The sequence below is a fragment of the Coptis chinensis genome, chromosome 6 (assembly GCF_015680905.1).
Source record: "Coptis chinensis isolate HL-2020 chromosome 6, ASM1568090v1, whole genome shotgun sequence".
In the NCBI taxonomy this organism is placed as follows: Eukaryota; Viridiplantae; Streptophyta; class Magnoliopsida; order Ranunculales; family Ranunculaceae; genus Coptis; species Coptis chinensis.
In genome coordinates this window covers 9,685,700-9,701,545 of record NC_141461.1, presented here as the reverse complement: position 1 = coordinate 9,701,545, position 15,846 = coordinate 9,685,700, and the positions used below count along the sequence as shown (strand labels likewise).

Sequence of the window (15,846 nt, the reverse complement as noted above, 5' to 3'; positions counted from 1 at the left end):
GTTGGCGAATATCCTCAATGATCCCACCTCCCTCCCATGGACTATCCCCTCTTCTCCCTTAATGCACTTGATCAAAGCCCGGGAGTCACTTTGGATATGTATGTGGGTGATGCCATAGGAGATTGCTAGGTATAGACCTAGTCTCATGGCCAACGCTTACGCTAGGAAAGATGTTCCGACAGGGGGCGTAATCCATCGATGCGAAAAATAAAACCCCGTCGTAGTTCCTTAATACACAACCCATACCTGCAGGGCCTGGATTTCCGTGACTCGCACCATCAGTGTTTAGAGTTACGTATGGGGCTAAATGAGACTTTCAGCAGAGATGATGGAGTTGTTTCGGACTCTTGGGTTTAAGGAGTAGTGACTGGGCATCCTTTGTGCTTCTCCAGAAAACAAGACTAGCTTTGATTGTGCCTTGAGGAGTGACCCTTTTTTGTTCAAAAATCATTTCATTTCTGCTCTTCCAGATGTTCCAGCAGATGATTACAGAGAGTTCCATAGCAAAGGGTATATCTCTGTGTTGATTTCTCAATAATTGTTGAGTCTTTGATATCCATCTCTGCGGTGTGTCATTGAAGGGTGCGTTAACAATTTGGGGGATTGGGCTGAGTCTCCATATTGTCTGAGTGAAAGGACATTCTTTGAACAGGTGTTGTGAGGTATCTGGGTAGCTTTTACAGAAGACACAGTCTGGGTTAAAGTTTAAACCTATATTGAATAGGTTAGAGGATGAGTTTAAAGCATCAAGCGCAAGTTTCCACATGAATACCTTTACTCGCGGGGGGCATCGAAGTTTCCAGATGATTCTCCAATCAAAGAGAGCGGGGTTTTGGTTGACGATTATAGCTTGATACCCTGATTTCACCGTGTATTTTCCATTAATTGTTCGCGTCCAAACTCTTCTGTCGGGTTTCTCAGTATGCGAAAGTGGAATGGAGATAATTTGTTTCGCAATATCTTCCGGCCAGCAGTGATAGATGGTGTTGGAGCGCCATTTCCTTGTGTTGCTATCAATGAGGTCCGAGACGAAAATCGGTTTGACAGTAGGATTGGAGTATATTGGAGCCGTGATACCTTCTTTACTTGGGATCCATCTTTCTGTGAACAGGTTGATATCTGAACCATTTCCTATTTCCCATCCCAATCCTTTAGTGAGGACTGTACGGGCCTTTAGGATGTCTCTCCAGACTCTAGAGTTAAGTGGTTTGGGACACATAGTCAAGAAATCTTGATTTCGCAAGTATTTTGCCTTGACAATATCGATCCATAAAGACCTGTTGCTTGCAATGACTTCCCAACCTTTCTTAGCAAGGAGAGCTAGATTTGTATGTTGAAGATTTCTGACTCTCAGGCCACCATATAACTTTGGCTTTTCAATCACTTCCCAGTTAACCGAGTGAACTTTCCTAGTGTTTACTTCATGTCCCCAGAAAAATGCACGCCGATGTACATCAATGGGATGAGTAATCACTTCTGGTAGTTTAAAAACCCCCATCTGATGATTTGGGATTGCGGAGCAAACCGCGTTAATAAGTGTCAGTCTACCCGCTTGAGAGAGGGTAGATGCCTTCCATAACCTGAGTCTGTTTTGTAGTCTCAGAAGAAGCGGGTTGAAAGACTTGCTTGTTACTCTGCTGAGGCAAGTTGGGCTCCCCAGATAGTTTGAGATTGGCTGCTGTCTTTTGATGTCAAAAATTGTGCGAGAGTTTTGCTTAAAATCTCTCGTCGCATGAGTACTGAAGAGCAGATCAGATTTTTCAAAGTTGATTTGATGACCTGATGCTTGACAGAATAGCTTCAAAGCCTCGACCATTTCATTAACTTCTTTGAGCTCATTATTGCCAAAGAGTACAAGATCATCTGCGTATAGCAGGTGGTGAATTGATGGGACACCCCGGCCAATAGAGATTCCTTTAATGAGTTTGGCCTATTGAAGTTTTAGGAGATGGGTGGACAGGACCTCCATGCCTAGAATAAAGAGGTATGGTGAGAGCGGATCTCCTTGACGTATGCCTCTCTTTGGACTAAAATAGCCGCATGGTCTGCCATTGACGATAATAGAGTAGGAGACAGATTGCACACAAAACATCACCATGTTGCACCAGTGTTCATTGAAACCAAATGAAGAAAGAGTTTTCCTCAGGAAATTTCAGCCAACACGATCATACGCTTTAGATAGGTCAATTTTTGCTCCCCATTTTTGTTTGGCTTTTTTGTTTCTAGTGTTGAGGTGGTGAAAAAGTTCGTTGGCTATAAGAATGTTGTCATGGATGCATCGATCTGGAATGAAAGCACTTTGGAAAGGGCCTATTATCTTATTCAGTAGTGGTTGTAAACGATTCACTATAACTTTTGACAGGATTTTATAGGCCACATTACAAAGGCTGATTGGACGAAAATGTGTAGGTTGTTCAGGATTTTTTGTTTTTGGGATTAGTACTATGTTTGTATGATTCAGTGGTTTTGTGAAATGGGCAGTGAGGTAGAATTGTTGAATGAAGTTTGTGATGTCCCTTCCGATGATATCCCAATAGGTATGATAGAACTTTCCAGTAAATCCATCTGGCCCTGCAGATTTGTTCGCTCCAATCTGATTGGCTGCTCTTCTAATTTCGTCCTCCTCTGGGGTTCTGTTCATGTCGATGTTGTCTAGATCAGTGATCCTTGGTGTACAAGAGTTGAAAATCTGGCTTGTCGCATCATCATCTGACCTCTCAAAGTTTTTTTGGGAAATGGTCCACAAAAACCTTTGAGATAGCTTCTGGATCCCTTTGCCATATGCAATATTTGGTACCTGGAATATTGTTGACAGAACAAGTACATAGGAGTTCAGTTTGCGTGCTCGCGTTGAGTTCGGACTGAGCACACTTTGAAAAGTTGGAAAAACAAAATGTTGAAAGATTCAAAGCACATTTTATACGGTCACCAAAGTGTTTCTTTTTTTAGACTATTTTTTACTGTTTTGGGGTAAACTGAAAAAGTGACCTAAGGAATAACGACAGAACAAATAGGCTCTTCACCAAAAACAAAAAAAAATAAAGTATAAATTAGTCTGCCCTGCCCAGAATGTAATTAAAGTTCTCCCACCTGACTCCATTTAAACCCTTGGCAAAACCCCAAAAATGAGTAGCAGTCTTAGAAGCAGCAAAAGCTGCCTCCACAGACTGCTAAACAACACACGCTCAACAATTCTCTTCCACCACCAAAATGTCACCAAACATCAACAACTACCACTACACTCTAGACCCTATTATTATACCGCCCGTTCCCCTCTTCTCTACAAACAAAAACCCCCAAAGTATCCTTCTTTATACTCATTTTACCGTTCTTACTCCTCTTCTTCTTCTTCATCATCATTGACGTCGAAAAATGGATTTATAGGATGGTATTTGGGCATGCTTGAATCACGGCCCATTCTCACCAAGAGTATTACTTCTTCTCTTATTTATACTTTTGCTGACTTGTCTTCCCAGGTATTATAATCCCCCTACATAAACTTTTAGTTTGCTCCATATTATTTAAATTACATTTTGCATATATTGATTTGATTCAACCACATTTACCATCTCCGGGTGTATTTACCAATTTAGCTCCATTGTATCCATTTTTTCATTATTTAGTTAAGCTTAGTTGAAATGTTGATCTTCGAGAACGAAGACCTACAGATCGCTGGCTTAAGCATCTGGTATTTGTTCTGCCTCTGCTTTCAAAAGGAAATGAGAATTCAATAATTGAGAAAACTAACTTATAGTTAGAATATATGAAGTAAACACATAATCCTCTAACGCTTCCCGTGTTGTCAATATTCATGGCTGAACTAACATAATCCTCCATGGTCGTCATTGCAATTTCAGAGCATAACTGTGTGTATATTTAGTGCTCCCTGAGTACCTAAGTTCTACATGGCCTACATTTTATGTTGGAACCACACTCCACCAATATGGAATAATTGAACAAAGCAAAACTTTATAGATAATAGTATGAATAAAGAAGATGATGTTTTATAGAATAAAACAACAGTACAAGAAATTACTCTTTATGATTAAGGATTGCAAATGCAATGTCCTAAAGATGAATTTTACCCCTGTCCGAGTGCTCACAGTTCTTCAGGTGTGGTCTTCCCAGCTGTGCAGTTAAATCGCTACTCAGTCGCTACTCACTTGAAGAGCGAGTAGCAAGTGGGTGTAATCGGTTGGGGATTAATCGGACGATTTTTCATAACACTATATTTCTTTACAAATAATTATTAAATATATTTAACTTTGAAATACCAATATAATGAAGCCAATTAAGAACCTAATCAATCAATAAACAATTAAAACACTAAATCAACTAAAATAAATATGATTAAAATGTAAAACTTTACATAATCGAGGGTTGGTCGAATCGACGAAATGTCGAGTTCAATGTTTAACATTGAAATAGTGAACACAAGTACTCGGCTAATCGGGCCTAATCGGCCGAGTACTCGGAGAGTTTTTGAGCCCGATTGTAATCGGGGATTAAATTGTTAGTCGGGTCGGCTAAGCAACGAGTAGCGAGTACTCATTGATTACTCGGGGAGTACTCAACGATTTAATAGCCCAACTTCCCAGGATATAACAATCAATTACTTCGAAATCATAGCACCACAACTTTGAAGCCCTAGCGAACCTTTTAATGGACTTTTGTACTCTCAATGAAACTTCAGAAATCAGCAAGGAAAAAAATATGTACATTTTTGTTACTCTCAAAAGTTCTTTTATCTTCTTCAGAGATCTTTTTCAAGTGTTTTTTGAAATAACAAGTTCAGGTATCGTCTTCCAAATCAGAAATCAACATGGAGAAAAGATATGGACGTTTTTGTCATTCTCAAAAGTTCTTTTCTCTTCTTCAGAGATCTTTCTCAAGTATTTTTTGAAATAACAAGACAAGAGTTTAAATAAAACGAAAGTGTCTCTTCAAATAGCGACCATGTCTGTTCCAAGCGTCACTATGTCTCTTCAAACATGTCTCTCCAAGATAATGCTTAAAGAGTTTTATAACAGACAAAAAAGAGAATGACAGTTATCAAAAAAGTAACCGTCAATAACTTCTTGATAACTGTCTATGACATCCGAATATAAAAACTAAGTCCCAACCATACTAGTCCAAGTCCAAGACCCCCAAGGCCCAAATGCCCAATCATAGAATATTCAATATATTCATGTCTATTTTGTTGGGGAGTGGGTTTGAACCCTTCACATCCAACTTGGATTCCAAAATGTGTACCACTAGACCAACTTCATAAAGTTGTTCAAGTACATCATCTTTCATATATGGGACTACTTTCTATTCACACTTAGATTTTCCAACATTTTATTCTTATATAGACAAATGCATATATTATACTACTAGAAGCTGAAGCATATGGTAATTTGAACACTATTCTTGTGCACACTACGTCTTAGGCTTGGTGAACCTTAAGAGTTTGTTTGTTGGCTTTCCGTATTTTGCATTGAGCTTGCTAAGCAACTTTAAAAATTCTACATGGATGGCTTAGGTATCCGATTCACTCTCATTTGGTTCTCAAATTGTCTTGTAATACCAAGATCTTCGTTCGTCTAAAAGCTTGTTCCTGTATTCCTGTGACAAACATGTTATCTACTTAAAAAGATGTATAGTTTAAAAGTTCTTCATCCTTTGACTGAAATTTAATATCTTCACGAGATTTATAAGCCAGTGTGTGTGTGTGTGTGTGTGTGTGTAAAAGGGGGATATGCATCTAAGTGGCCACCCGTCAATGTGTCCCAACCTATCAAGGTAAGAGATAGGGGTGCAGACGGATAGGTTCGGATGCGGATATGCCTGTATCCGAATCCGAATCCGAAAGTTTGTACTTACATCCGAATCCGATCACAAAATCAAACAGATGGGAATAAATCCAAATCCGATCACAAAATCCAATATCCGAATCCGAATAATCTGTTGACATTTGGAATTTTTGAAGAAATAACGATATCATATATCCAAACAAATCATACAGCCTAACAACCATATATTGTCAAACCAACCTGTTAAAAAGACTTGTAAATTAAGAAAACACTTCAACCTGTTAACATTAAGGAAATAGAATAACCATCCAAATCAACTTATCAACCGAAACAAAAGAAGTAAAGAACACAAGATGTCTAATAGTCGTGGAAACTGGAAAGTGTAGTGTAAAAAGATTACATAACAATCTTACAAAAGTCTCAAAGCTACAAATTAGAGATCAACTCTGAAAATAAACATAGGGTTTACAAAATGACATGACTCAGTAGAGTTCTTGCCCATGCCCACATGACACTTTTCACATCCATATCGATTCCAACCTACAACATCCTTTTGAGTACTTCAATCAAAGCAAGTAACACCTGCAAGTAACACCTGCATAGAGGAGAGAATATCTAATAACTAATTAGATATTCTATCTTAAAAAAGAATTGAATGCTTCAAAGAAGATAAAAATTTTAGTACATAAGCATACATACTTGTGGCAAAGGAATTCAATAATGAGATGAAATGCACTAATCGTTCAATAAAAAAAAAGGGGGTGATTATTCAAACAAAAACAAGTTAATATGGTCAACATTTGAGTACTTGTAAAGTTGGATACTACTTCGGTTATGAAAAAACAAAACAAAGAAATAGACATCAACAGAAACTTGTCATGAAATTTAACGTAGAGATTATATTTAAATAATTAAATACTTCACGAAAACATAAAGAAACATATGTATTTCTAATTACTTAAAAAGGTAGACAAGATATAAATTAACCTTGCTAGTCCTATTCTTACCTCGTTTCATAGTGTCAAGACTAAAAGTTGTTCTATCACAAGTCAAGCATCCAAGCCAACATCAATCGGTTTAATGCATAAATGAATTAAGATATAAAGAAAGTTAGACACGATGTAATTCTTGTATATATATAAATACATACATTAAATAAAGTTCAAGAGAAGGAAATTACCATTTAGTTTAGGCAACCAATCCTTCAAACATACCAACGCCTTCCACAGAATCAACACCCAATGATAAATGAGAGTCGGTAATTATTCTACCACCGGAACTAAATGCAAATTCTGAAGCAACACTCGATACATGAACTGCTAGAATGTCACGTGCCATCCTTGCTAATATAGGAAACTTCAGACCATTGTTATTCCACCAAACCAATATGTCATAACCTGTCCCATTAGCATCAAATGGGAATAAATCTTCTTCTAGATACTTCTCCAACTCTGTTTTCGGAACTTTTGAACTTTCCGAACGTTGTTTTATGAAATTTTGGAAACCTTCATCCATCTTAGAACTCCCTTGGTCACCAGAAGATGAATTCAACCGACTAGAAGATGATCCGACATCAACCATAGAAGAATCGGACATTGCATACATGGTGTACAACTCATTCAAAGATTTTTTCACATCTTCTTCTTGTTTAGACTCCTTACCATAAATCATAGGAAAAACATACTCAATAAACTGCATCTTATAACAAGGATCAAGTACAACACCAAAACTCGTCAATAAATTGCATTCGCTCCAATATTTATCAAAATTTTCTTTCATAGCCTTTGCCATATCACGGATATAATAAAAATCAGAGTCTAACCACTCAAGAATATCATAATGAATATCACAAACAGATTTAAAATGCAAATTTGCAGTTGGGTATTGGACGCTAGAGAAATGAAGTGTAGCATCATTGAAAACTTTCAAACACTCACAAATGTTAGTTCCCATTTCCCACTCTTCAGGAGAAGGTAAATGCTTATAGTCGGAAGCTAACTCTGCCAAGCGCTCAAAAGCTCTACGCACTTGGATGACACTACAGAGCATGTCATAAGTAGAGTTCCATCTTGTAGGAACATCCATAGAAACCCCTTTCCCAGTTAACCTTGTTTGAGCTAATGCATTCAAAAACTTTTCATACCTACTATGAGAATTCTTGCCATACCTAGCACTCTCTCGAATCTTAACAATAAAAGGAGCAATCACATCCAATCCATCTTGCACAATAAAATTTAAAATATGGGCACTACATCTTTTATATGAAACAAACTACTATCAAGACATAAAACCCCTTTCCTCTTAAGCCAATCCTTGAGCTCCACTACCATAGTAGTATTATTGTTAGAAGCATTATCAACGGTTATGGCAAATAATTTTCTGTCAACATTCCATGCCAACGCTTGAGCCTTGATAACCTCACTAAGAACAACACCACTATGTGGCATAGGGACAATAAGATAAGCGATGATTTTTTTTCGCAACACCCACTCAAGTAACACAATAATAACCAAGATTTTGATAGTCAGGGGTCCATATATCGTTTGTAAAACTAACTTTTGATGGCAACTTATCAAAAAAATCTTGTAACTCAGTTCTTGACTCATTGTAAAGCTGCATGACATCCTCTCGAACATTGGTTCTTGAGACCCATTTGAACATAGGACAAATACCATTTATGAAAACTCTAAAGTATTCATGTTCAACCATAAGAAAAGGGTAATCATGCTTAGCAACCATGCGTGCAAAGTCAAGTCTACTTATACGTGGGTCATATTTCCAACTTGCTAATTTTGGAGCTTCATTTGAGCTAAATGAATTACACAAAAGTTTTTGACCTGAAGTAGAATGTTTCTTTATCTTGCAAGATTTCAAGTGATTTCTCAAATGCATAGTACCCAACTTACTACTAGGATCAAAACTCTTTTTGCAATGTTTACAATAATTTATCTTGCAAGATTTCAAGTGATTTCTCAAATGCGTAGTACCCAACTTACTACTAGGATCAAAACTCTTTTTGCAATGTTTACAATAAGCTTTAGAGGTTCCATCTCCTAATTTTTTAATTTCATAGTCTAGCCACATTTTTGAACGTTTACCTTTCAATGGATCATCAGGAGTTGTTTCTTCATCCGACGATATACTAGTAGCAGCAGTATCGGCATCAATAGACGTAGGCTCGTCGATAGGCGTATGGCTCACATTCGGATACGCGACACGGATACGACAAGACACGGATACGCGGACACGGCATTTTAAAAAATATAGGATACAGATACGTTATGGATACGTTTGAATAATACGTATATATATAATTGAGTATTTTTCACCAAATTCAAATTAAAATGGCAATTCTACTTCATAAAATGACCAATTCAAACACATTAAGCAGCAACTTTGTATAAGTGTATAACACTGCAAGCAAATGCCAACAAAAAAGTTCAAAACAGTACAATGGATTTGTCAATCAAGTTGTCCAACTTTAACTAAGTCATCTTCTACATCTTAATTCACTTCATCTTTATTCTTTTGCATTTTTCTTATCTTGGATTTTATTTCACTTGTTTTTTTTTTGTTGAAGTTCCCACGTATCCCCCACGTATCGGAAATTAAAAAATTAATTAAAAAATCAGATACTCCAAATCGCGTATCTGACACGTATCCGAGCCGTATCGGGGCGTATCCGTGTCGGATACATATCGGACACGGATACTTCACCCATATAGAAGTATCTGTGCTTTATAGACTACCACTAAGCGAAGGAGCTGATGCAGCACTGCTTGGGGTTGGGGTAGCCATTTCCACCTACATAATACAATAAATAGAGTCAATATTAAGGACAATAATAAGTGGCTATTGAAAATTTGTTCATAGAACTCAAAAGAGAACCTAGACATAGGCAACATGTTTGGAGTTTGAACATATTGAGTTTTCAGTAGACAAGCAAGTGACTCGGGCCAGGCAAAGACACAGACAACACATCTAGCATGAGGTACAAGCATGGATACATCTCTGACAAGTAGTTCTATAGAGGAGACCGTACAAGAAACAACTTTCATAATTATTACAAGAGGCCATTTATAGAAGCGGGTAAAACTATGTTAAATTTCATGACAAGTTATTACAAGAAGCCGTGTACTAAAAACTGTCACAAGTGTTACATGGGCCCTGTTGGTTTTTGTATTTTTGTTCTTTGCTCAAAAACAATACTTGGTAATCAGTAATTATAATGGCCGGCCTTCTCATACCTTTGCTTGGAATCCTTGGATATAATTGCAAACTCCAATTTAAGTTGCTAGCGTAAATATTAGAGAGGAGTGGGTGGATCTTGATGTAAATATTTAATGGTGAGATTGCATGGTGGTGGTGCTTTGAGGAAGAAGAAGAGGAGCGGTGGTGGTGCGTTGAGATTTGAGAACTTGAGGAAGAAGAGGAGTGGTGGCGGCGTTGAGATTAGATTTGAGGAACAAAAGAAGCCCTAAACTAAATTTGCATTTATAGTTCTAATATAATAATATATTTATATTAATTAAATCGGATTCGGATATTATCCGACGGATAGTACCAGCATCCGTATCTGAAACCTGTTCGGATGTGAAAATTTATCCGAATCCGATATCCGAAAATTTTGGATAATATCCTATTTTTCGAATACGAATACGAATCGGATTCGGATATTCGGCTATCCGTCTGCACCCCTAGTAAGAGAGGATCTTACCCTCAGAGTGTTTAACTTTAGGAGGGGTGATAGGAAATTGTGGTAACATGTATACGACAATGATGATGGTTGAGTAGGTCAGTAAAATTTAAGTATATTTAAGTTGCACAGTTAAATTCTATGTACTTGTGTTCAATACTTCAATTAGTGCCTTCCCGTATTACCCTACTTTCATTTTCTACTTTTTTGTTGGCTGACAGTTGATAAATATATTCATCAGGCAATTACTGGATCATCTTCAGACTCTTTTGACTTGATAAGGACTTCGCGCATGGCTGGATATGGGATGCTAGTTATGGGGCCATCGATGCATTTCTGGTTCAATTTTATTTCCAAAGTCTTACCAAAGCGCGATGTTGTTAATACTTTGAAAAAGTTATTTATGGGTCAGACTATATATGGACCTATTATGACTACGATTTTCTTCTCTGTTAATGCTGGCCTTCAAGGTACTATATCCAAAAACCTTATCCTGTCATTGCTTTGACTGATTCTCCACCAGGGGGGGCAGCTCCCACTAATTCACTACTACTTTTTTTTTTCCCGTTTTAGGGGATATAATATATGACTATTACCACTATATATTTTTTTGGTGGGGATGTTTGGAGGGGTTGCTGCAGCCCGGGTGAGCCAACAACTCATAGATCCGCCCGTGGGGAGGGGGACATTTAATTTTGGTAATATGCATGAGCGGAATTTGTTTTATATAAATGATCATTGGGGTTATATGTGTGCTTCTCATACACGTGTTATACATAATAAATTAGTCATGTAATTTTACTTTTTATAACTTGACTTGCTTGGGTTGTTGCATGGAAAGTCTAGGTGAAAACGGTGCAGAGATTATAGCCAGATTGAAGCGGGACTTGCTTCCAACATTGACAAATGGTCTCATGTACTGGCCCATATGCGATTTTGTGACATTCAAATTCATTCCTGTCCGTTTACAGGTATCATTAAGTTTTTACCATGTAAAGGGGTAGATAGGAGGATTCAAATCAATGTAACTAATTTTCCTGTGGATCAAAATCTACACTTGATGTGTTACTGCATAGTAGGCCTGATCATGTGGTTTGTGTTGTGTGACAACCATGACCATCGAAGAGAAAGATTGGATGGTCCAGATGGGTGAGACTCATGGACGAGTGGATCCCAGTTTACCGTGTACATGAGAGTGGTAGATAGTGTTCTATCATCTGTCTGTCTGTCTTGGTCAAATTTATACTACCGTGGATAAGTGGATTTTTTGTTGTTTATTTGGTTGCTGACGAGCTTTTTTTTTGGACAGCCTTTGGTTAGCAACTCTTTCGCATATCTGTGGACCATTTACATTACATACATGGCAACTCTAGAGAAAGCAGATTCGAGCAGCATATCATCCATTGAATCTGCCTCTTGAACACTGGTGTTAATCACGTCTTGTGTATTGATCAGCACAACTCTAGTTGGTAGCAAGTTTGACTGTGAAGGAGTAAATTTATGTCTTGTCTTCAGGAGTTGCCCCTGAGTTCTAACTGTCATATGGAGCAGGATTGTATTTGGGACCTAAAGAGCAGGTATAGTTGATGAAGCTCGATTTGTTGGGCTGATATTTGTTATAGCACTATTTGCAGGATCACGAAGTTCTATTTTGTAGGTCCAAACAATTGACATTTTTTGAAGATGTTCATGGTAATTGCCTACATTGTTCCGAAAACTGTATCATGACAGATATTTCTGCCTGCTCTTTATTTAATGTTAACATGTTATGTAGCATGATTTTCTTCACGAATCGGGATTTAGGACCCCATGTTGTATGTGTCCTCCATAACCTCTGCATTTGCTTTGGTATCTAGATTGAATATGATTTTAATTGTAAGGTTTTTTCCTTACCAATTAAAGTTTAACAGACATTACGATCTCAATAGTATTACAAATACGTTCTTGGTAGGAAGCAAGAGTAAGCTGTCAAATTCCTTATTAGAGAGGTATTTGATTGTAATGAAATTGTTTGATGCTTGTGCTCTTTCTTTAAATGTTGATAAGTAAAGCGTTGTTAGCTTAACAGTGTTATCATACAAGTATGTGAAATATGAAGTATCGACTGATGAGTGTCTTATCTTGAATATGAAGTACAGACTGATGAACTCTTGGGAAGGTGATTCATTGTCACTGCTCTTGAGTTACTGTGTTCAATGGCTGCCCATCACCACAGGAATCAAACTGGAACAAAAACTCGTGGGTTATTTGTTGTACATATATTGACTGACTCTGATTGTCATGTAGCAAAAGTTTGCCTGGCCAGATAAGTGTGCTGAGACTTGAGACTTTGATTGTCATGTAGCAAAAGTTTGCCTGGCCAGATAAGTGTGCTGAGACTTGAGATTTAGATTTAGATTTAGATTTAGATTTAGATTTAGTTGGGTTGTGTCTGGGTAGTTGATAACTGGTCCCATCGTTAGTAAGTTCCACAGTGCATGGTTCAATCAAAACTTTGCGGGATCACCAAGTAAGCAGTAGTGTCCATGTCAATTGCCATGACTTTGACTCTTTGAACAAGGCATCTCTAGTTCTCTACAATAATGTTGGGATTATTGGCCGTGTCGAGTCCTTTGTTTTATACGGACATTACGGAGTACCAGTTGAGCTTTCAGTGACTCGAGGTCCTTGAGCTGAAATGATGAGAAACAATGGGCAGTCGACGACTAGGGAACTCTCTTGATAAAAAAAAAGACTAGTGAGCTCTCTTGATCCCTTGCATAATAGTTTGGACTTCGGATATAATCCAACCAAAGTCCCAAAGGCCTGAACTTCAACACTGGCTACTATGTGGACATCTCAAACCAGCGTTAACATTAGAGATGAATTAGATAATTTTTCAGTCAGGTTAGGATCAATTACAAAAATTAAGTCAGGTTAGGTTCTTTTGATTCATTCATATGCATTAAAAATAAAAAAAAATATATATATAAAAAAAAGAAGAAAAATAATGATAAAATAATAATAATAATTCAACCACATAGAAGTATAGAACATGATTATAAAAGGGAGATACACAATGAGCTGTGTCATGGATTACTTTAATGGAAGACTATTTTTTTGGGTAACTAGAAGACTGTATTCGGAGTTTGGACTAGAACACCTGACAAAATATATGATTCAGACACAAAATATTGGTTTGTAGATATATTAAATGAAGGGTTATATTCAAACACAAAATATTGGGTAATTAGAAGACCGTATTCGGAGTTTGGACTAGAACACTAGATAAAAAAAAAATACTCGACTAGTATTGCCCCACTAGATGAGCCAATTAGGATTCTCTTTTAAATGGGAAATTAGGGTTTTCCTTTCTAAAAAAAATAATAATAAATAAATAAAATTGGGTTAACCTTTGTATGTATTGGGGGATCCTAATTTTTTTTTTTTTTTTTCGCTATCCCATTGGGAGATCCTAATTGACTTATCTAGTGGGTAATACTCGTTAACTCAAAAAATAAAGAGTTATATTATATTGTAATCGGTTCGTTTGTTCATTTCAACTTTATCAAATTTATTTCAATTATATACCATATTGTTCTTCTATTCATCATTATCATTATATAAAACTTAAACAAATCCAATAATTCATGGGTCATAGACTCAATTGGCACACTTGGGGATTCCTCAATTAATTGTAAATATTCACAGGTAATATAGATAATCTCCAATACATTTATCCGGTAGAAAGAACGGTAAATTGAAATTCTTTAGTTGATTTGTAAGCAAACGACATGAAATACCAACTTAGGCTTATGCTTCTTGGGGGTTTAAGTATACACTTTGCAGTTTTCACTATCAATTTCTTTTCTTTTAGTGCCTAAATTTGATAAAGCTCTCACCAACGTATTGTTAGAGTTATCCCTCATATGAGGAGAAAAGGAGTTCAGTCTGCATGGAGTGCCCAAGGCGCGCCCCGCGCCTATGCCTTGGTCGACCTCTAGTACTTCAAGGGCGACACGCGCTCGACTTGGCCTTGTCCAAGGCGCGCCCCGCGCCCATGCCTATTTTCGGCATAAATCTATTTTTTGTGAACCGCGAGTTTGCAATACAAGTTGGGGTTTTTTTTGGCAAAACCTAACGAAGTCAGAAGAGACACGAAAATACACAAGAACAGAGAGAGAAACCCAATCTTGAAAACAATCAAGATTGAGAGATAACCTTTACAGAGAGACAAACCTGTAAAGAGAGAAGAGTGATTTAATAAGGTGAGAGACTGCCAGGAGTGATTGTAATCTTCCTTCCCACTTTATAAAAGGATTAGCTCTTGTGGAAATAGGCACCATTGACCGAACCACGGTATATCTTTGTGTTGTTGTATGCTTTTACTGCTTTACATTATTATTTGTTGTTAATAGTTGTTTAGCGAGTTGGGCATATTAGTTTGGTTGTAAGGAATATTTAGATTTTTGTCTGGAGTTGTTATTGTTCAAATATAAGTTATATGTGTAGTGGGGAATCGATTAGTATTGGTATAAACCCCAACAAGTGGTATCAGAGCCTTGGTTCGATTAGCCTAGGGTGTTATCCAAATCTTGATCAGAAGGTGTTTGATAAAACTCCTGAGAGTAGATTTGAGTTTAAATAACTTGTAGAGATGGACAATTCCGTGAATACTCGCATGACGAGTCTGAATAGGAAGAACTACACTATTTGGAAAGCCAAGATGAAAGACTTGCTTTATTGCAAGGACTTGGCACAACCCATTGAGAATGGAGGAGAAATACCAGAATCGGTTGCTACGGCTGAGTGGAGCAAGCTTGACAGAAAAACAATTGGATACATTCGACAGTGGATTGACGACAGTGTTTTTCACCATATATCCCAAGAGACTACAACTTTTGGCTTGTGGAAAAAACTCGAAGACCTCTATGAGAGGAAGTCGAGCGGAAACAAAGTGCTGGTCGTTAGGAAGTTTGCCAATACGAAATACCAAGAAGGTTCTTCAATGTCTGAGCATCTTAGCGAATTACAGAATACCATCAATTAGATGCATTTGATGAAGATTAATTTGGGAGACGAAGTTGAGGCTTTGTTTCTATTAGGCTCTCTACTCGAAAGTTGGGAGACATTAACAGTTTCTCTACACAGAGCAGCCAAAGATGGAATCGTTTCCATGGAGATGGCTACCACATCTTTGTTGAATGAGGAGACTAGAAGGAGTTCAAAAAGCAGCTCCTCTCACTCAGAGATCCTTGTCACAGAGAAACGGGGGAGAGGTAGAAGCAGAAAACCATCTCGTTTTAGAGGTGATGACAGAAGTAAATCTAGGGGTGAAGCTAGAACTCCTAAGGTAGAGAGGCAATGTTACTATTG

The 15,846-nt window shown here is 37.4% G+C and overlaps 1 protein-coding gene across 1 annotated transcript; it reads left to right on the top strand.

Moving 5' to 3' along the window:
* Positions 1–2,959: 2,959 nt before the first annotated feature.
* On the top strand, positions 2,960–12,279 carry LOC147491345 (protein SYM1-like). Its single transcript, XM_086566711.1, has 4 exons — positions 2,960–3,476; positions 10,733–10,961; positions 11,338–11,462; positions 11,801–12,279. The coding sequence occupies exons 1-4, from the start codon at positions 3,126–3,128 to the stop codon at positions 11,909–11,911; spliced, it is 816 nt and encodes a 271-aa protein (XP_086422837.1). The 5' UTR covers positions 2,960–3,125; the 3' UTR covers positions 11,912–12,279.
* Positions 12,280–15,846: the final 3,567 nt, after the last annotated feature.